General features: G+C 37.3%; 2 protein-coding genes across 2 annotated transcripts; both read left to right on the top strand.

Annotated features, from left to right (window-relative positions):
* The first annotated feature begins 223 nt into the window (after nt 1–223).
* On the top strand, nt 224–15252 carry LOC104118688 (protein S-acyltransferase 8-like). The gene is made up of 5 exons (XM_009629993.4): nt 224–596; nt 12000–12185; nt 13108–13413; nt 13508–13741; nt 14427–15252. The coding sequence occupies exons 1-5, from the start codon at nt 558–560 to the stop codon at nt 14931–14933; spliced, it is 1272 nt and encodes a 423-aa protein (XP_009628288.1). The 5' UTR covers nt 224–557; the 3' UTR covers nt 14934–15252.
* LOC108948948 (uncharacterized) lies at nt 603–10952 on the top strand. The gene is made up of 2 exons (XM_070200026.1): nt 603–2633; nt 3119–10952. Exon 2 carries the CDS (start codon nt 4065–4067, stop codon nt 5757–5759), a length of 1695 nt encoding a protein of 564 aa, XP_070056127.1. The 5' UTR covers nt 603–2633; nt 3119–4064; the 3' UTR covers nt 5760–10952.
* Nucleotides 15253–21317: the final 6065 nt, after the last annotated feature.

Here is a 21317-nt window from a genome sequence, read left to right as displayed (position 1 = left end):
AAAAAAAAAGTATTTTCAATATGACAAGAAGAAAACATACAGGCTACAACTAGGCTGTTCAAAATCTTAAACAAATCCAATGACCAAAAATGACAGTAAAAAACTATTAGAAAATCTTGTCACTGCTCAAAATAGTGACCTAAGAGAGAGAAAAGTTAAATGCATTAAAATTAAAACATTCCAATTTTAAAAAAAGTTGTAAAGTTTAAAAAGCGTTTAACCTTTTCTTTCCCAAAACATTCCAATTAAAAAAAACAAAACACTTTCAGAAACATAAAAAAGAGACTTTTTACGAAAAACTCCAAAATCGCCACCGCCACCACCACCTTCTTCCGTCATTATACCCCATACCCCGTAACCCCATCCCACCCCAACCCCCAAATTCTCTTCTTTCCCATATTCCAAATTAAAATCCCAGAAAAACCCTTTGAGGAATTCAATTTTTTTGAGCATTTCGCTTACCATATAATGAACAATCTCAAGTTTCAAGTGTTTGACTCTGTTCCAGCTTAAGGTTTGAGGAGAGGCCGTAGCACGTGGGGGTTGAGGCGTGCCATATGGCAAAGCGCGTGTACCAAGTCTGGAAAGGAAGCAATGTGAGAATTTCTTTTTTAATTTTGTTTCTTTTGATTATTAGAAATTTTGCTTCTCTTTTTTTGTGGGTGTTTTTTTATGTGGTTATACTTTAATTTTTTTCCTGGGTTTTGGTTGAACTTTTAGTTGGGTATTGTTTGGTGTAGTGGGTTTTGGACAGTATTTTTGTTACTGTATATAGTTTTCTTGTGTGTGTAAATTGTAATGGTTACTTTGCCAATTTGTGCATAAAGATTGAATTTTTATTTCTTTATTCAACTTTAAGTTATTCTAATGGCCTTGTGAAATGTCTTAAGTTTTGATCTGAACTGTAAAGAATGTTACTCAGCATTCTTTACGTTTTGGAATTCTCGGGATGTTTTCCAGACAAGTGTCTGCTAGTTCCTTACATTCATAAAAATCTGAAATACATTGTTGAAACTCTAGTTTGAGGTTTAGATATAACTTACGTATGCACACTTTCGAGCTCTGGGTATGGAGTGGTAAGTATTCCATCATCCTCTACCAGAGGTCTTGGGTTCGAGCCCTGGGTATGGATTCGCCTTTGTTAAACAACTCTTTACCCTCCAATGTGGGACTTCCAGACACGGATCCATATTTAGTCGGGCCCCAATGTGGCTATTGGACACTAGTTGTGAAACCCAAAAGAAGAAAAACTAAAGATTGTATTACTTCTACCTTGTCAAAAAAAAAATAAAAAAATACATTTGCACAATTTTGAATTTGCCCCTTCTATGGTGAATATCTTAAGAAGTGCCAATTTTTCTGGAGGCTATGCAGGAAAAATATTGGCAGACTGGTAATCAATATGAAGTCAAATAGATCCTATACTGAGATAACAGCCTTTTTAAGAATTTAAACTCTTTCCTATGGTTCACGTGGTTATTATCTTCTTGGGCGAATAATAATGTTATCATCTTGTTGAAGTTGGCACCTTTTCTGTTGAGAAGTTTTTGCTTTTATTACCGTCGTTCCATATGGATTTGATTCCAGAACCTTTTTTGAATCTGGAGCGGAAAGAGGGCTGTATATAATTTCTAAGCAATTGCTCATATGATTAAAGTACCTAAAATTTTCAGGAATAAGCAGCAAATGATGAAATACTGAGTATAAAATTTTGAGACGGAGGAGTAGGGTCAAACCTGTAAAGAAGATGGCGGGGATAAAAAACCAGAAGCACGCTAGTTTAGTATATGAGGCAACTTTTATTTCTTAAAAAAATACATATTTTCCAACTTGTAAGTAATAAATTCTTAATCTACAGCCCCTAGGGCTCTGGCCTGGTGGTAAAAGTGCAGCCCATGACATGTGGTTAGGCACATGTCACAGGTTCAAACTTTGCCGCAGAGAAAGTCTGGTATCTAAGTAGAGAGGGGTAGAAGTGCCGGCCCATTGTCCACCAAATTTCGAATCGTGTGCCACTGGTCCTCAAGAATTTCTCGATTATCAAGGAACGAATTTTTTTAGTTAATACACTGGCCATTCAAAGAGACAAAAATAGCAAACTTTGATGATTGAAGGGCCCCAACTAGCTCTAGTTCCCTTTGTGCTAATAGCTAACAAATTTCATTAAGCACCATGAAGAAAGGGTGCTTTGACAACTTCTTATAACCTTGGATTTTTCAGATTTTCTCGGTTTATTGAAAAAGAGATGAAGCACAATGTACTCAAATTTTATTCTTTTTGGAAATATGGATCAAAACATAACATCATTTCAAAAGTATATGAAGTGATCATTTCAAAAGTATATGAAGTGCTTTAGGTATCAGTGAGGATCTCTTTGCTTTTTATCGAATATGTAGGGATATAATAGTATTAGAAGACTAATTTTTCAAGGGAAGTTTATTCACTGAGTTTGAGTGCATAGCTTGCGTACGTATTCATTTTTATGATGGAAATGGTGTTGTTAATCAGTAATCTTAAGGATTGTAGTTCAAGCAGAGATATGAAGGGCTAGATTATTTTAAAATGAAGCCTCTATAGAGGGACTAACAAATGTAGTGAATTGGAATTTATGGCGCCGTTGATATTTTGCCCAAGTATTGAGCTAAGTTGCTCCGACACGGCAGTTTAGGTGTCGCACCCATGTCGACACGACACTAGTATGGGTGTGGGTATGGGATCCGTACCGGATCTGGTCAAACAATTTTGGGTACTTTGACCACGACAGACGGAAAAATTCGAGACGAGATACAATTTGATGCCCGAAATAAGAACCATAACTCGGATAAATTTGAAGAAAATAACATACCTTATCTAGTAAATCAATCCTTTACTTATCTACAATTTGAGAATAAAAAGAAAATCCACACTTCACAAGCTATACGTAAGTATTCCACAAAATTTCTCATAACTTAGAGATATTTTTATATTTTTATTTTTTTGAATTATTTTTAGCTGGATCCCCGCACCCATATCCGTACTAGGATCCGTATCCCCGAATCTTAGAATTTACATGTCGAAGGATCCGACCTCTAGATCCGCACCCGTGTTAGACACCCGCACCCGTGTCCGAGCAACTTAGGTATTGAGTACTTCCACTCCGCCCACATCCTTCCCCCACCCCCCCTCCAACAAAGTTGAAAAAGGAAAAAAAAGGAGAAAGAAAAAAGAAAAATATCCTGGCATGCTGCTTTTAAAGATGTAGGTAAAGATGCTGAGTCCTTGAGGGACTGTACGTTAGACAACTGTTCTTGCCCTTAAACATTTCCTTTAATTGGTTGTCATCAAGTTTTTGAAGGTTAATTTATTGTTAAGTTTTTCTGCTGTTAGTCATAGTGGACTTCAACACTTCTAATGGGGTTGATTATAGTGGACAGGGTGCTCAATGTGTTGGAACCCTTTTGTTTGACAAACTTCTCTACATATTCAATTATTTTCTATATATTTATTTTATTGTACAAATAAAGTATTCCTGATAACAATCAAAGCTATTGAGCTAAGATAGTTTAAGAGATTTACCATCGAAGTATCAAATTTTAAAGAATAGATAGTACACTTTCACCCAAGAAACAAAAGGAAAAAGAAAAGGAAGGCGTTGATATAGCTTGAGATGATCTGGAAATGGGGAAGACAGGTTGATGATAACAAGATCACGAAATCTTTATCACAGTAGGGTGTTATGTTTTCATTGTATGCTTTAATGGTAATTTACTTATCCTCCCAGAAACATAGAGAAACCAAAAACAAGAAATAGGAGAAAATGATCCGTGGAGATGTAGAGTTAGTAAAATGGATAAGAGTGGGTTGATCTAGTGGTGAGCACCCTCCACTTCCAATCAAGAAGTTGTGAGTTCGAGTCACCCCAAGAGCAAGGTGAGGAGTTCTTGGAAGGAGGGAGCCGAGGGTCTATCGAAAACAACCTCTCTACCCCAGGTAGGGGTAAGGTCTGCGTACACACTACCCTCCCCAGACCCCACTAGTGGGATTATACTGGGTTGTTGTTGTTGTAGAGTTAGTAAAATGATTAGATGGATTTTTCTATGGGGGAACAAACTTTTTTCATTTCAGGGGAAAAATCTTTTGAACTCATCAACATCGGGGATGCTCAGATTAGGTGGTATTCACTCATCGAAAGAAGTAGTCGTTTCACTAGCAGAATTAGCATCGACGAGAATAATCTACGATGGGTATGTGACGCTTTGAAGCAAACATCAAAGGGGAGAGGAGATCTTTACAGAAGATGGGGGAGGAAACAACAACAATATCTTCACAAAGTCTATCAGAATTACAATATCTATGGCAGATTTGTAAGAATAGAAGTGTGGCAAGGAAGCAGAAAATCAGCGGTGATTATTCCGGAAGCAGATTATAATAGTGATTGGGTTGATATTGCTGAAAAAATCCTCCGATTTGTAGGAAGCCACAACAGTAATGGCCCTATACGACCACCATCTCCATTACTTAGGAGCTATTTCGAAGCTGTAAAGATTGAGAGCTGGCCAGACATTCTGATCCCACCATCTTCAAAGGTTGAAGAAGTTACACACCCACTCTCTAGATGTCTAATTGGAACTTTCAACGACCCATTCAGCAATAGCCCAAGCGCAGAAACCATTCAGAATTGGTTCCTTGGCAGATGGAAAATCAGTGCAGGACTTAAAGTTACCCCCATAGACCACAATCGTTTCCTATTTGAGTTCCCATCAAGACAAGAGGCTGTTAGAATCAGTGCAGGGAATTGGTTCTGGAGCGATCGACATTTACATTTACAATGGTGGACGCCGTGTTATGGAACTATTTCTGTTGATAGCTTCCCAGAAGTTATATGGGTGAAAACTTTCGGGATCCCCATCCATGCTTGGACATCTAAAATCTTCAAACAAATTGGAGATCAGTGCGACGGCTATGTTGGAGTAGATGCAGATACAAAGAGCAGAAAGCATTTTTTCTGGGCTCGAATTTGCATCAGGAACTCTGGCAAGCAACTTCCGGCGAAGGTTAGAATAGATTGGGGAGGTTTGAGATTTGAAATCTTGATAACAACGGAGAACCAACCAACTCCAATACCTAGCAGTCCAAACACATTACCCTCTGTAACAGTGAGGCCAGCAGAAAAGGTAACAGAGGATCATGTGGGCTCTGAGATTTCGAATCTTGTGCAGGTCAGCAAGGATATGTCTAATGTAGGGACCATCTCCAACTTTAAAAATCAGCCTTGGATTTTACATGTGAAGGGGCTAGCTGCAAAATTAAAAGGTCCAGTTACAACTACTACAAATATTAAGACCCATAAAGCCAAAACATTGGGCTTTTATAATGGGTACTATTCAAGTGGGCAAAAGCAGAAGAAATATTTTAAAAGGCCCAACAACTGTAATACATGGAAGGTGCTAAGGAATAATAATGACCCGTGTCTTCTAAAGGGTCATATGACAGAGATTAAAAATTATTTCGACCCTATGTCTGAGGAGATCCAAGCTTCCACTCACATGAACAATGAAGCAATAGGTGAAACATCTCACACCCAATTCGATGCAGATGATGAAGCTGAGCCACCCACTTCGCAATTATGTTTGCTCTCAGAATCAGCTAAGGTAAGTGACTCGGAATCAGACTTCTCCGCTCAGTCTTTCAATGACTTTCTCTCTCTCCCATGGCATGATCGACTGGATCTTACCATGCAAGTGATGGACAAACCAACAGAGGTCGAAACATCAAGGTAAACCAAAATTGCATTGGTAAAAGCTTGCAAAGCTTTTGGTGTAAATGCGGCAGGGTTCGAACATGACATCTTGGGTATCATTTTAAGGATGGAGGAGAGAAGAAAGGCTCAACTACTGCTTCAACAACAACAGGCTAAGGCAGTAGCAAGCCCTAGAAAAGGGAAGAATAAAGGGGAAGCAGAACTTAAGAAGCTGGCTTGGGGTCTTCAAGAAGGCAGTGACAGAAAGGTTAGGGGCAGGTCTCACCAATCTCATTCCGCATGAAGGTCAAAATCCTAAGTTGGAATGTGTAGGGACTAAATGACAAGAATAAAAGTACTTTGGAGTCTCTGATTCGTAAATGGAGAGTAGACATCCTTTGTATTCAGGAAACTAAAATTGAGGATTGGAACAATTTTCTGTCCATGCAAATATGGGGCAACAGATGGGTATCATGGGTTGAACTCAAGGCTTGGGGAAATAAAGGAGGGGTCATTATTATGTGGGATAGAAGGTTGTAGCATTGTGTTGATTCTCAATCGGGAGACTTCTCAATAACCTGCAGATTTGAGAGTTTAACTGAAGATTTCAAATGGGCTTACACAGGGGTCTATGGCCCTCGTACCAACCCAGAAAGGAAGGAATTTTGGCATGAATTGGCAGCAATCGGTGGTTTATGGTCAGACCAATGGGTAATTGGCGGAGATTTCAATGCATGCAGATATGAAAATGAAAGACTTAATTGCTCCAGAAGATCTAAGGCAATGATCGACTTCTCAATTTTTATATTGGAGCTGGGCTTGATTGATCCTCCTCTTAATGGAGCACAATACACATGGTCGAGAGGGGAGAACTTTACACAAGCGTCCAGAATTGACAGATTTTTGCATTCAACCGAATGGGGTGATTCATTTAAAGCAGTGAAACAGCTACCAATGCCCAAGGTAATTTCAGACCACAAACCAATCCTCCTGGAAAGTGGAGATCGGGAATCGACACCTTCCTACTTCAAGTTTGAAAATATGTGGCTACAAACTGAAGGGTTTATGGACATGATAAAGGAATGGTGGCAATCCTATACAATCATATTCTCATCCAGAAGTTGAGATCCTTAAAGAAGGACATAATAACCTAGAATAGAGAGGTGCATGGCAAGTTGGAAGACAAAAGGAACAAGGCGCTCGATGAGTTAAGACTCTTGGATCAAGTGGCTGAACATAGGATACATTCTCCAGAGGAAAAGTTGAGGACCTTCAATCTCAAATTGGAACTTCAACAGATTGCACTAGCTGAAGAAGTCTCTTGGAGACAAAAATCCAGATGCTTATGGCTAAAGGAGGGAGACAGAAACACGAAGTATTTTCAGAAAATTGCTAATTCTCAAAGGAGGAACAATTGCATTGATAGGCTCAAAGTGGGAGAAAATTTAGTTGAAGTTAAGGAGCAGATCAAATAGGAAATACTGGATTATTATCGGGCTTTGTATAGGGAAAGGGAACCGTGGAGGCCTACAACAGAGTTTGAGGGGTTACCCTCATTATCTGCAGATGAATGTGTTGATCTAGAATCATCTTTTGAGGAATCAGAAGTCTTAGCAGGCTTAAAGTCTTGTGCTCCTGATAAAGCACCAGACCCCGATGGGTTCACTATGGTCTTCTTTCAAAAGGCATGGGACTTTATTAAAACAGATATCATGGAGGCTCTCAATCACTCTATCATAGTTGTCATATGGTCAAATCCTGCAATACTGCATTTATTGCTCTTATCCCCAAAAAGAAAGGAGCAATAGAACTAAGGGACTATAGACCTATCAGTTTAATAGGGAGTGTTTACAAGATAGCTGTAAAAATTTTGGAAGATTAAAAAAGGTCATTGCCAAGTTGATCTCTAGGCAACAAAGTGCTTTTATAAAAAACAGGCAGATCACAAATGTCTCCTTGATTGCCAATGAGTTCTTGGATTGGAGAATCAAAAATGGTGAAACAGGTTTGCTGTGCAAATTAGACATTGAAAAAGCTTTTGATCAACTGAGTTGGGCATATCTCACCAACATCTTAAAGAAGATGGGATTTGGAGATAGGTGGATAAAATTCTGCATATCAACTGTGAAGTATTCTGTGTTGGTTAACAAAAGTCCTGTAGGTTTCTTTTCTCCTCAAAAAGGCCTCAGGCAAGGAGATCCACTCTCTTCTTTTCTCTTTTTATTAGCAATGGAGGGTCTCTCACATATGCTAGGAAAGGCAAAGGAGCTTCAATGGATACAAGGTTTTCAGGTGGGGAGAAATCATGCAAATTCAGTCACTGTATCACACCCGCTATATGCAAATGACACATTGATCTTCTGTGGTGCAGAAAGGTCACAAGTAATCAATCTCAACCTCATCTTACTCATTTTTGAAGCATTGTTCGGGCTACACATCAATATGCTTAAAAGCATTATTTATCCAGTGAATGAGGTTCAAAATTTGGAGGATTTAGCTGAAATACTTAGCTGCAAAACTGGCTCCTTCCCCACAACTTATCTAGGACTCCCCTCGGGAGCCAAATTCAAATCCACTGGAATTTGGAATGAAGTCATTGAAAAAGTTGAAAGGAGACTAGCAACCTGGCAAATGCAATATCTCTCGATGGGGGGCAGACTCACACTGATCAGTAGTGTCCTTGACAAACATACCATCTTATTACATGTCTCTGTTTCCTATGCCAAGCTCAGTCCTGAAACAACTAGACCGGCTAAAAAGAAGGTTTTTATGGGAAGGAAACAGTGAGACTCACAAATTTTCACTTGTTAGGTGGCCAAGAGTAATTCAACCAAAGTCTTATGGGGGATTGGGTATCAGGAATCTTAGGCTTCACAACAAATGTATGCTAATGAAATGGCTATGGTGGTATGGACAAACTGAAGCAGGTTACTAAGAAGGAGATCATTGGCGCCAAATATGGAATTCAGAATCATTGGAGCCCCAAGAAAAGTTCAGCACCCCATGGAGTGGGTTAATGGAAACACATCAGCAACTTTCAAAATGATTTCTTTCAGAATACATCATTCAAAGTCGGTAGTAATGATTTCTTTCAGAATACATCATTCAAAGTCGGTAGTGGTGTTCATGTGAAATTTTGGAAAGACATATGGCTTGGTAATACAACACTAAAGGATTCATACCCAAGTCTATACCTAATAGCCTGCAATCAGGACTCAAATATTGCTCAAAACAGAGGAATCCAGTGTTTAGAAGAAATCTTCAGGATTGGGAAATCAATGACTTACTTGCTCTCCTAGCCACATTAGGAGATTTCATCACGGAAGATCAACAACCAGACAGAATCATCTGGGGGAATTCAAAAGAAGGAAAGTACACAGTCTAAGAGGGTTACAACCTTATCTGCTCACATAATAGAATATTAGAGGATTGGCCCTGGAAACATGTCTGGTTTACCAGAATGCCACTCAAAGTAGCATGCCTCACATGGACTGCCCTCAATGAAGCTGTTTTAACACAGGACAATCTTAGCAGAAGGAGCATTACTTTAGTCAACAGATGTTATATGTGCCAACAGAAATCAGAAAGTGTTAACCATATGTTTCTTCATTGCCCAGTCACTGTTGATATTTGGAACTTCTTCCTATCCATTTTCGGTATAACTTGGATCATGCCTCACACCATCAAGGAAGCCTATATTAGCTGAATTTTTTGGAGAGTTGACAAAGCCATCAAAAGAATATGGAGAATGATCCCAGCAGTCATATTTTGGATTGTTTGGAAGGAAACATTGGCAGATGTTTTGATGGAATATCAACTCCAACACATTCCGTAAAAGCTAGATGTTTAGTTAGTTTGTTGAGTTGGAACTTTCTTTCCCCTGTTAATAGCGTAGACACTCTTTTGGATTTTGTTAGCTCCCTAGTTATAGCATAGATACTCTTGTACTGGAGCTTACAGTGTTTTTTGTCTTTTGTACGGGAGCTAACATAATTTCTGTTCTTGTAATTTGGCATCCTCCTGATGCCATTTCAATGATATTATCTTACTTCATCAAAAAAAAAAAATGATTAGATAGTTACTAGCAATGATAGAGGGATTAGGAAGAGAGTTAGCTGTTACTCTGAGGGAATTGCTAATAAATTATTCGGAAAAGGGCCAACAATACCCCTAATGTATTGAAAATGACTCAAAAATACCCCCCGTTAATCTTTTGGTCCGCAAATGCCCCCAACGTTTGTTTTTGGACTCAAACTTACCCTTATATTTAACAGAACTAACCTGGTCAATTTTTTGACTTTAACTTCGCCATGAGGCATTTTCTTAACCTGCCACGTGTATTATTTGTATTAAATAAAACCCACCTGTATCTTTTAAAATACTCAACGATCCTGACCCGCTCCTATAACCCACCCATTACCAGTTAATTTAAACCAACAACCCTTTCTTCTTTATCATTAATAAGAGATACTAGGATTCTGAAACCGTAGCACTTGTCCATTATTTTGACCTTAGCTTTCTGCTAGTATTTTGTATGTTCTTGCGGTATACTAGTGCCAACACCGCTGTAGGGGTAGTATCTACCTGGCCGCCAAGGCATATAAAATCCTGCCCTCCTAATCTTTCTCTCCGGCAATAAATCCAAAACCTAGATCTAATGCTAGCATTCTTGAGTCTTATGGTCATTTTTTCTTGGGGAAGATATGGAAGAGACAATTTTCTTGTTCTGTTTTTGAAGCTTTGCAACTTCTCCAAGTGTATTAATTAGACGATTCTATACTAAATATGGATCAAGAAGCAAACTTGTATTCTTCTAATGAGGAATACTGAATAGTTCGTAACAAGTTTGAAGAGGTTAAGCAGTGGGTTATAGGAGCGGGTAAGGTCATTGGGTATTTTAAAAGATATGGGTGAGTTTTAATTTAATATAAATAATCCACGTGGCAGGTTAAGAAAATGCCACATGGCAAAGTTAAAGTCAAAAAATTGACCAAGTAGTTCTGTTAGATACATGGGTAAGTTTGAGCCCAAAAATAAATGTTAGGGGCATTTGCTGACCAAAAGGTTAACGAAGGGTATTTTTGAGCCATTTTTAATACGTTAGGGGTATTGTTGGCCCTTTTCCGTAAATTATTCATTTAGTCAGTCTAGTGTGGATTTTTTCCTCTTCGTGATAAACTGTATTCTGATTGTGAGTGCCCTTACCTGGAGGAGTTTCATTGAACTAGAATTGTTTAACGCTTGCCCCTGTTAACCGAAGGTGATTTCAACGTGGTACATGTGCCCTAATACACCGACAATGTTCTAAAGGTTCCTCTAATGTGCACTTTGTTCGGTAAACATTTGTGATTAGAAAAAGTAAAAAGGTAGTTATCTTCCTTTCTGGCACCTCTTGAAAGACTTGATTGGGCATAGTAGCACTTGAAATTCGAATACTGAAGATTTTTTATTCGTAAAACTAACCTCAAGTCTACTTATCAAAAAAAAAAAAAAAACTGAAAGTAGAATGTTTAATATCACGATCGGCTCACCACGGGCCATTGGCCCATTAGTTTTGTTTTGGCTTATTTTGATAAGCAAGTATTGGTCGTGTTAAAATCCAAGCGCTCAGCTAGTACTCGACATTGCAAAAGTAGGGAGGATCCTTGTAGAAAGCAGCGGAAGCCCCTCATAAAAAGGGGAAGCCTCTGTATAAAAATCACTGTTGTAAAGTATGAATATAGTTGATCAGGCTGTTTTCCTCGTATATAGCTTCTTTGTACAGGGGCCCTTGTACACTGGGTCATTGACTTCTGGGGCCTAAAGTCCCCTTGTATTGACTTTTTTTCAGTACAATCCTCTTGGCCATTCAATTAGAGGTCTCTCTGTCTTTAGATAATATATATGTATAACTCTATCATCATTGAGTATGAAATCATGATCATAGCCACATCTAGATTGTTCTAAACAAAGAGGAGGGGTCTTGAAAAAAGAAAAGAAAGTGGAAAAGATTGCCAACAGAACATTGGCAGTACCAATAGAAGTTTTTTCACTTGCACTGATGATTGCGATGAAGAGAAATTATTCGTTTCTTCCCCTTGAAATTGTCTCTTGATCTTTCAACTATTCTTGTGAACCAAAGGACAGAAAAGATAAGTCCTTTTTCAATGTTTTCATTTTGCAGCAACAACAGTGTAATTATTCATCTGTTGCTATAACAAATCAGCAGTAGCATGCCATGCTATACTTTGTACTTCTGATTTATCTTCTTTGTTTTTTACTCATTTCCTTTCTTCTGCAGTATTTTTTTCTAGGTGGCAGGTTGATTTTTGGGCCAGATGCAAAGTCATTGCTTATAACCTTATTGCTTATCATAGTACCCGTCACTGTTTTCTGTGTTTTTGTCGCAAGGCATCTGCGCCATGAGTTTTCATCGTACAATGCAGGATATGCTATTTTGGCAGTAGCAATTATTTTCACTATCCATGTAAGTTCATTAACCCCTTACTTGACTCTTGAGAATGATTGCATGTTACTTCTGTCACCAATATGGTTAAAATAATGTGATAAGTTTGTTTTACTTTGAATTCTTGTGGTTTTTAGCTAGTGGCTAGTTGTTACATTTAATTTTGTTCATGGATCGTTAGCATTTGTGTCTAGGATTTGTTTGTCCCTTTGTATGTCCAGTTGTTTTTTCATTCTCCTGATTATTTAATAGCTTTGATTTTTTCATTTTTACACATAACAGTTACATAACTATAACAGTTACATAATTAGGTTTTGCTATTATGTTTTCAGGTTGAGTTTTTGGTGGGTGGGATATTAACTGTAGTGCCTAGAGCAGTAAAATTGCTGGTTAAATTTCATGGTACTTGGTGATCATGGAATTTCTATTTTCCCTGCTCATTTGGATACATAGTTTCCACTTTCCAGTCTTTTTCTGTTTATTCATGTTCTTCAGACTTGATTACCGAAGGAGGAGGCAAATAACGAATGCTTTTAATATCTGATATTATAGATGACAAATAATTGGATAATCTTAATTTTCATCTTGGTTTGGACTGTTGGTAGTTGCACAATTATACTAGTTAGACACTACTGAACATGCAAAAATGTCGTGCACATATGGATATGTTTTGTCAGCTCTCAGCTTTTGTTAGTGAAACTTTTAGAATTTGATTGAAGTTACTTGTTTTATCTTTATTGTTTTGGAAAGATTTAGCTGAAGGTAGTACTTCTGAAAATAGTTGCCTGATAATTTGTTCTATTTGCTTCTTTCTGTGTCGAACTATGTACTGTTATGACCTCTCTATATGGGTATCACTTCTTGTTCGTTCGAAATAGTGTAGAGGAGAAATGGATCAACTCTCAAGCTGTGGCTTAGAGGATCCCTGAATTGGTTTTGGCAGGTATTGGTGCTGCTGCTTCTTACATCAGCTAGAGATCCAGGTATTGTTCCACGTAATTCTCATCAGCCAGAGGAAGTATTCCGTTGTGACACTTCTGCATCAGTAGAGATTGGTGGAAGACAAACGCCTAGCCTTCAATTTCCCCGAACAAAAGAAGTAACTGTTAATGGGATGCCAGTGAGAGTGAAATACTGTGATACCTGCATGTTATATCGCCCTCCACGTTGTTCGCACTGTTCCATCTGTAACAATTGTGTGGAGCGATTTGATCACCACTGCCCATGGGTGGGCCAGTGCATTGGATTGGTAGGGTATTGTACTAGCTAAATTGGTTCTGTGAAATTTTCTTAATTTTTAGATCTATTGGGTTACTCTTGACAGCTCTCATTTTATCGTGCAGCGCAACTACCGGTTTTTCTTCTGCTTTGTCTCTTCTGCTATGCTGCTGTGCATCTATGTGTTTGCAATATGTGCTCTGTACATCAAGGTGCTAATGGATAATGATCAAGGCACAGTCTGGAAGGCAATGAAAGAGTCGCCAGCATCTGTCATTCTAATGGCTTATTGTTTTATTTCCCTGTGGTTTGTTGGTGGACTCACCGGCTTTCACTTCTATCTAATAAGTACCAATCAGGTCAGTTGCTTTATCTTGTATTCATGATAGGACATTTGATTCTAAAGTTCAATTTTTTTAGAGATGCTAATTGTGCTTCAAGATAGGGCATGAACCCGTGCATTCCATAGGCCATGCTTCTTGTGATTTTGCCTTCCTGCTGCTTTTATACTTTTGTTGGGCCCATGAATATGCTGCTTTGTTTACTGAGCAGAGTATGATTGGAAGTAAAAGATGAGCCTAATATACTACTTTCTCTGTTCCCTTAATTGCTTTTGCATTTTAATGTACTGTTGCACGAGGGTAGGGTCAGGTTGGTGTTTTATGTCTTCCTTTTCATTTCAAGTTGTTCCTTTGCATTTATGTTTAATAGTTGCAGTTAGTTCATGTGAAGGTTTTGGGCTGGTCTGATTTAGGATAGAAAGGAAAGAATGGAGAGAAACAGTAAGCAATATAGTTATCTTATAAAATGCACTTGCTTTTCTTTCCTTTTATTCATTCAAAACAGCTAACCCATATCGGTTGGTATTCATGCATTAGTCAAGTATTGTCTCTGTAGTTAGTTAAAGTAAATAGCTTTTTGACAAGGTGTCTGTCTGGGAGATCCACTTTACCATCATGTCAACAAGAAATTTTCTTCTTGTGCTGTTCTAGATATGCAGCAGTCTTTGCATTCTCACTAGCGTTTAACCTTGTCCTGTCTCAGACGACCTATGAGAATTTCCGGTATAGAGCAGAAAACAGGATCAATGTCTATGACCTTGGTTGTTTGAACAACTTCATGGAAGTATTTTGCACAAAAGTAAAACCGTCACGGAACAACTTCCGAGGTTATGTACAAGAGGAAGAACCACAGCCACCTTTGCCTACTACCAGGGAAGCTGAAGTTGAAATGGGTGAGGATCAACGAGTGAAGGTAGAAGATGATCTCGATATTGGTGGAGACCTTCTAAAGATCTCACAGCGTCATAGTATTGAAGATATTGAAGCAGATATACGTAGCCGAGGGAGTGATGTGCCCTATCATAATTCATCTGAGGCTGATTCAATTCATGGGTCAGATAGGCGAGCTCCCAACGTGCAATCAGACACGCGTCACTCGAGCTGGGGAAGGAGAAGTGGGAGCTGGGAAATCGCATCAGAGGTCCTTGGCACGAAAACCAACGTCCCCGAGAGCAGGAGCTACAATGCTTCGCGGGAGCCTTATCAATGATTTAATGATGTTGTACAGTTGACGACAATGGATAATATCATTAAGCTGCAGTTGTAACTTACTCCTGTAGGTTAACTCTGTAATACATTATATCCTTTTCACATTCTCATTCACCACTGGATACTAGACTGGTATAAATATTCTTTTGGGAAAATTAGTGAATAGGCGTGTGTGATTTTTTGAATGACAAGGTAGTCCCTGTTTTGGCTTTGCTGCTGCTGCTGCTTATTCTGTTCAATTGGGGGACTGTGAACTGGCTTGTTTTGTGTAGACCTGATGCCTCTGTTAATTTAAATAGAGATGGTTCTTACTCATTTTACTTCTCCTTGTTTTCACCATTTTTGGGTATCAGTAGCTTCTTCTCTTAAATCTTCTGCCATCTTTTCAACCTCATATCACAATTCACTAACGACACAATATTACCTCTTAATTTTGAAGCCCATTATTACAATATTTGGGAAGGAGAAAGGGAGTGTGTATCTTTTGTTACATAATTGATTAGCTGGAATGTAAATGATCCAAATCCATTGATCCATCCAAATACAGTGTTCTTTCTATGGTTGAGTCCATACAAATAAATTCTTTACCTTATTTGCAATTAGGCACAATTAAATTGTGAACTTATCTATTACTCATAATAAATGAGCTATACCAAACAATTATTTAATCATTCAGACAATCCATCATCCCAAAATATCACAGATACAATTCATACGTTATGTTACAACTTCATACCCTTTCATTCCCTCGTTAAAAATTGTTTTTTTTCCCCTAAATTTATTCCTCCACAGCAAGAATGTCTTCATTAATTAATGTTTCGATTCTTGCAATATTTCTTTTGGCATTTTTCAGTGCTACATCAGAGCCAGATTCTCCAAAATTGCTCGACAAGGCTTGTGCTTGGGGTTCAACAGATTGGAATTCTTCGTTCTGTTTAGACGTTTTGAAATCAAGTCCTCTAATCATATCAGCAGAGGATCTGCTGCAGCTAACACTATCAATCATCGAGACAGGACTAATAAACGCTACAAGAACACAAATATACATTGGAGAAAAGCTTAAAGGAAATATTCAAGTTATAGGACTCGAATTGAAGTCAGGTCTTGGTCAATGTCTCAACTTGTATGGTCAGATAATAGGTTTGTACAAGAGTGCTTTGGTTCATGTTGAAAAACATAAGTTATATGATGTAGCAAGTTTTGAATTTTCAATAGCTGCCAATAATGCTGAGTATTGTCAAGGTTGGCTACTTCTTTCTGGGATTCTTGATGCTGATATTTCAAGTGGTAACAAATTTATTAAGTATCTTAGTTTGACGGGATATACAGTTGTGAATGATCTTATGATCTCAGATTGGCTTATCAAAAAGTAGGTCATTCTTCTTGGTCCTTTTTAATATTTATTATCATTGAAAAGAAATTATTACTCGAATATTTTATTTTCTTCTTCCCAGCTTCCTCTGTATCATACCAGCAAACAATTTAAAAAAAAACAATTTGTTTTCTCTTTTTCTTAACTTCTTTTTTTCATATTCTTTAGCCATTACTACTTAAACCATCAGAAAAACTTATTGTATTCGATAGATCTAATTTTTCCCTTAAAGGAAAAAAGTATATTAATTACTGAATAATTGGTGCAATAAAATGTAATATTCACTTGCATCTTGTGTTATTTTTCACGATCGGTGAGTATGTGTGCATATACAGTGCACATGTAGGATAAAAGTCAAGACCGTGTATAGAAAATTACTACACAATATCATACCAAGTTTGTATTAAGATTGAGATATTCTTGATCTTTAATTCCACGATATGAAGTAGGGGTGTACAAAGGAAACCGATAAACCGCACCAAGCCAATAATCCAAGTCAAATCGATAAAAAAAACCCGACTATGGTTCAGTTTGATTTGGTTTGGTGTTGAAAAAAAAACTCAATCATAATTTGTTTGTTTAACTAAATAAAGTCACATTGAAACCAAACCAACTCGACATTACATGTATAGAAGTTTTAAATATATTTATTGTAGCTTAATTTATAAATATTTCTTAATTTTTTTCATAGGTTTATCTTTTAACGTATTATTTGCTCCAATAAGTTTTATACTCCATAAATATTAGTAACTCAAAGAAATCCCAAACCAAAATCAAATCAATATTAATGCTAACAAAAGACATTCAATTTAATAGTACTAGAATGAGAATAGCCTTGGATATCTATTTTTTTTTATTTTTAATGGTTTAGATAAAATGTACTATACCTTATTCTTTTTAGTGTTTAGTCATGTAAATAATAGTACTTATTAGTCATACTTATTTCAACAACTTAGTAATTTTAGATTATGTTCATTGTCATTATGGCTTATTAATTATATTTATTATGCGATTTTATTATCTTTATTGTTGAATATTTTCGTACAATGCCATGGTTGATCTCATATTTTATGTTATTTTCTGAAAAAATACCTTATATAGTTTTGTCTTATTAGGATTAATGAAATATTTGGAGCAAAAATTCTATGTTTTATGCTATGAAGACTTTATGAAAAAAAAACCTAAAAAATTCGAGAAAAGATGAGATTAAAAAATTCTACTTTTATTGTTTTGTTTTGGTCTTTAAATTTAATAATCCGATATAATTGGTTTGGTTATCCGAACCAACCCTAACTATATACACCTTAATAGGAAGAGTGTTGTTTATTGGCTAAAAAAGTGAGGATTCTATTTATTTAAACGCGTCTCCTGTCCTTTTGCAAATTAATAACTACGTAGGGCCCAAGCATTACTTGCTTTCCTAGTTCTTATCGGACTCAAAATAAAATGAGAATTGCCATTTTGGTAAGTATGAAATATAGGGCACACGTTTTCCTATTTCTTCTGGGACTCAAAATCCTAACTATTATAGGATTATGGGGTTTTTTACTATAAAAGTGCATACAAATACATTAATCAACCACTACACATTTTCTACTTCAAAATCAATCTCTCTCCAGAATACAATTCAAGAAACAACAAATTCCTTTCCAAAACCACTCACTCAAAGAAATATGTCGGTTGCGATTGCAGGAACAACACTAAGACAATGGTCTAATTTTGCAGAAAATTCTTATGTGTGTGTGACAGGTTCAAAATCCACTACTTACATGCTTAGACAAGAAAAGAAGTGTACGCTTCACCTCAACAAAACCTCTGTTGACAAGGTTGGTTTGCCTCTTAAAGTTTCGGTTGTTGTAATGTTATGTCCTTCGTCATCACTTTCTACTAGTTCTCGTAATCACATACTTGATCACAAAACCGAGCTCACATTTTGGATTCCATACGATGAAATCTTCTCGGACAATGCTCGTGATATTATGTCGAAAATTATCTACCTGATGAATGTCCCTTTTTCCTTGGAGGATAATCTAAATTGGAGAGACACAGAACAATATGGTAAAATTGAGATAACTGCCATTTTGGAAAACAAGGACATGTTGATTTCCAAAATAGTGGACTCTGTTAGGAGTATGATGGATTCTCCAGCTTCGCCTTACGACAAAGTTCATAGCTTCATCAATTTGGAAATTCTGAAGGTCACTCATCTATCCCAAATAGAATTCTTGAATAAGCTTAAGAATATTGAACCAGACCACAATATTCAGGCACGGAAAAGGCCTCAAGGAGTTATCGGTTCACGACTCGAAAAGCTTGATGCTTTGCAGAAGGATTTCGGATTGCAAAAGATGAGATTTGTAAGTGAGGGTTCAAATCTTTTGGAGATGTGCTTGATTTGTAGGGAAGACTTCTCAGTTGGCTCTACCGTTTTATCCTTAAAATCATGTTCCCATATATACCATGAAACATGTTTTCTTGAATGGCTTCTGAAAAATAGGTCCTGTCCTTATTGTCGGTCCGAATTAAGGTAGATTTGAAATCTTTATAATTCATATTGTTCTCAGTATGGTGTAAACATTAATGTCTCTTTATGTAAATGTGCTACTATTACTGTTGTTGATTTGTTAAATGTTAAGGTGCATATTGAGTTACTTGTACAAGGCTTGATGACAAATGCTGCTTCTGCTTTTCTTTTTTGTTCATGTATACGTTAGCATTTGTGTCTAGAATTTGTTTGTCCCTTTGTATGTCCAGTTGTTTTTTCATTCTCCTGATTATTTATTAGCTTTGATATTTTCATTTTTACACATAACAGTTACATAACTATAACAGTAGTACATAATTAGAGCAGTAAAATTGCTGGTTAAATTTCAAGCATGGTACTTGGTGATCATGGAATTTCTATTTTCCCTGCTCATTTGGATACATAGTTTCCACTGTCCAGTCTTTTTCTGTTTACTCATGTTCTTCCGACTTGATTACCGAAGAAGGAGGACTTGATTCTCCAGACTTGATTCTAAAGTTCAATTTTTTTAGAGATGCTAATTAATTGTGCTTCAAGATAGGGCATGAACCCGTGCATTCCATAGGCCACGCTTCTTGTGATTTTGCTGCTTTTATACCTTTGTAGGGCCCATGAATATGCTGCTTTGTTTACTGAGCAGAGTATGATTGGTGCAATAAAATGTAATATTCACTTGCATCTTGTATTATTTTTCACGATCCGTGAGTATGTGTGCATATACGGTGCACATGTAGGATAAAAGTCAAGACCGTGTATAGAAAATTACTACACAATATCATACCAAGTTTGTATTAAGATTGATTTATTCTTGATGTTTAAATCCACTATAGGAAGTAGGGGTGTACAAAGTAAACCGATAAACCGCACCAAGCCAATAATCCGAGTCAAATCAATAAAAAAACCCGACTATGGTTCAGTTTGATTTGGTTTGGTGTTGAAAAAAAATTCGATCATAATTGGTTTGTTTAACTAAAAAAAGTCACATCGAAACCAAACCAACTCGACATTACATGTATAGAAGTTTTTAATATATTTATTGTAGCGTAATTTATAAATATTTCTTAAATTTTTTCATAGGTTTATCTTTTAACGTATTATTTGCTCCAATAAATTTTATAGTCCATAAATATTAGTAACTCAAAGAAATCCCAAACCAAAACCAAATCAATATTAATGCTAACAAAAGACATTCAATTTAATTGTACTTGAATGAGAATAGCCTTGGATATCTTTTTCTTTATATTTTTAATGGTTTAGATAAAATGTATAACTTATTCTTTTTAGTGTTTAGTCATGTAAATAATAGTACTCATTAGTCATACTTATTTTAACAACTTAGTAATTTTAGATTATATTCATTTTCATTATCGCTTATTGATTATATTTATTATGGGGTCGGTTGTACTGATACTGTACTCTGCACTTCCTGTGCGGATTTTGGTATTGGTCACGGCTGATCGAGAGGCGTAGCAGCTCGGACTAGTTCATCGGAGACTCAAGGTAGATATGTTGGCGTTCGCAGACCTTGAAGTCCCCGTCTATCTTTTCAGTTTTTTTTTTACTGTTTCTTTCGTTCAAACAGTTGTATTTCTTTCAAACTCTATTTGTAGAAAATCTTAGAAGCTCGTGAGTTGTGATTCTAGTTCCGAATTGTCTCAGATATTATGGGCTTTATATTATTCCACACTCGGCTTTATTTCATATTGATTTAATTGACTGTATCTATTGAATTGAATAATAATTGATTTAACGGTTCTCTAATGTTGGCTTACCTAGCAAGTGAAATATTAGGTATCATCACGGTCCCGAAGGTGAGAATTTCGGGTCGTGGCAAGTTGGTATCAGAGCACTAAGTTGCCTAGGTCTCACAATTCACGAGCAGGCTTAGCAGCGTCTGGAGGATCGGTACGGAGACGCTTGTACTTATCTTCTAGGAGCTATGAAGTTTAGGAATAAATTTCACTTCCATTATTCTCTGTCGTGCGATTTTGTTCTCTTAGTGTTAATTGAACTCTTCTATTACTATTTTCTCATAGATGGAGAGAACACATACTGCATCTTCAGCTAAGCAGCAGCCAGAGCCCCCAGTGGAAGCTCCTATAAGGGGCAGAGGTCGAGGTCGAGGCCGTGCCAGAGGCCGAGGCAGGGGCAGAGCTCAGCCCAGGGCTCGAGCAGCAGCACCAGCAATGGAGCCTCAGGTAGAGTTTGACGAGGAGGTTTCAATCCAGACTGTTCCTATCGGATCAGCTCAGGTCCCGGAGGGGTTCATCGCCACCCTAGTGCTTCAGGACGCTTTGGTCTGTTTGGTGAGCCTTATGGAGAGTGTGTCCCACTGGTACATTTCCCATGCCACCGGCCGTCTCTCAGCCTGGAGGAGGAGCACAAACTCCTGCTACTCATACTCCGGAGTAGATGGCTCCCCAGTATTAGACTCCAGCAGCTCAGCCAGTCGGAGTAGTTTAGCCGGTTGTTGCGGCACAGGCCGGTAA

Source organism: Nicotiana tomentosiformis, chromosome 4 (assembly GCF_000390325.3).
Source record: "Nicotiana tomentosiformis chromosome 4, ASM39032v3, whole genome shotgun sequence".
Classification (NCBI taxonomy): Eukaryota; Viridiplantae; Streptophyta; class Magnoliopsida; order Solanales; family Solanaceae; genus Nicotiana; species Nicotiana tomentosiformis.
The sequence above is the reverse complement of the archived record's forward strand: the minus strand, read 5'-3'. Positions and strand labels throughout refer to the sequence as shown.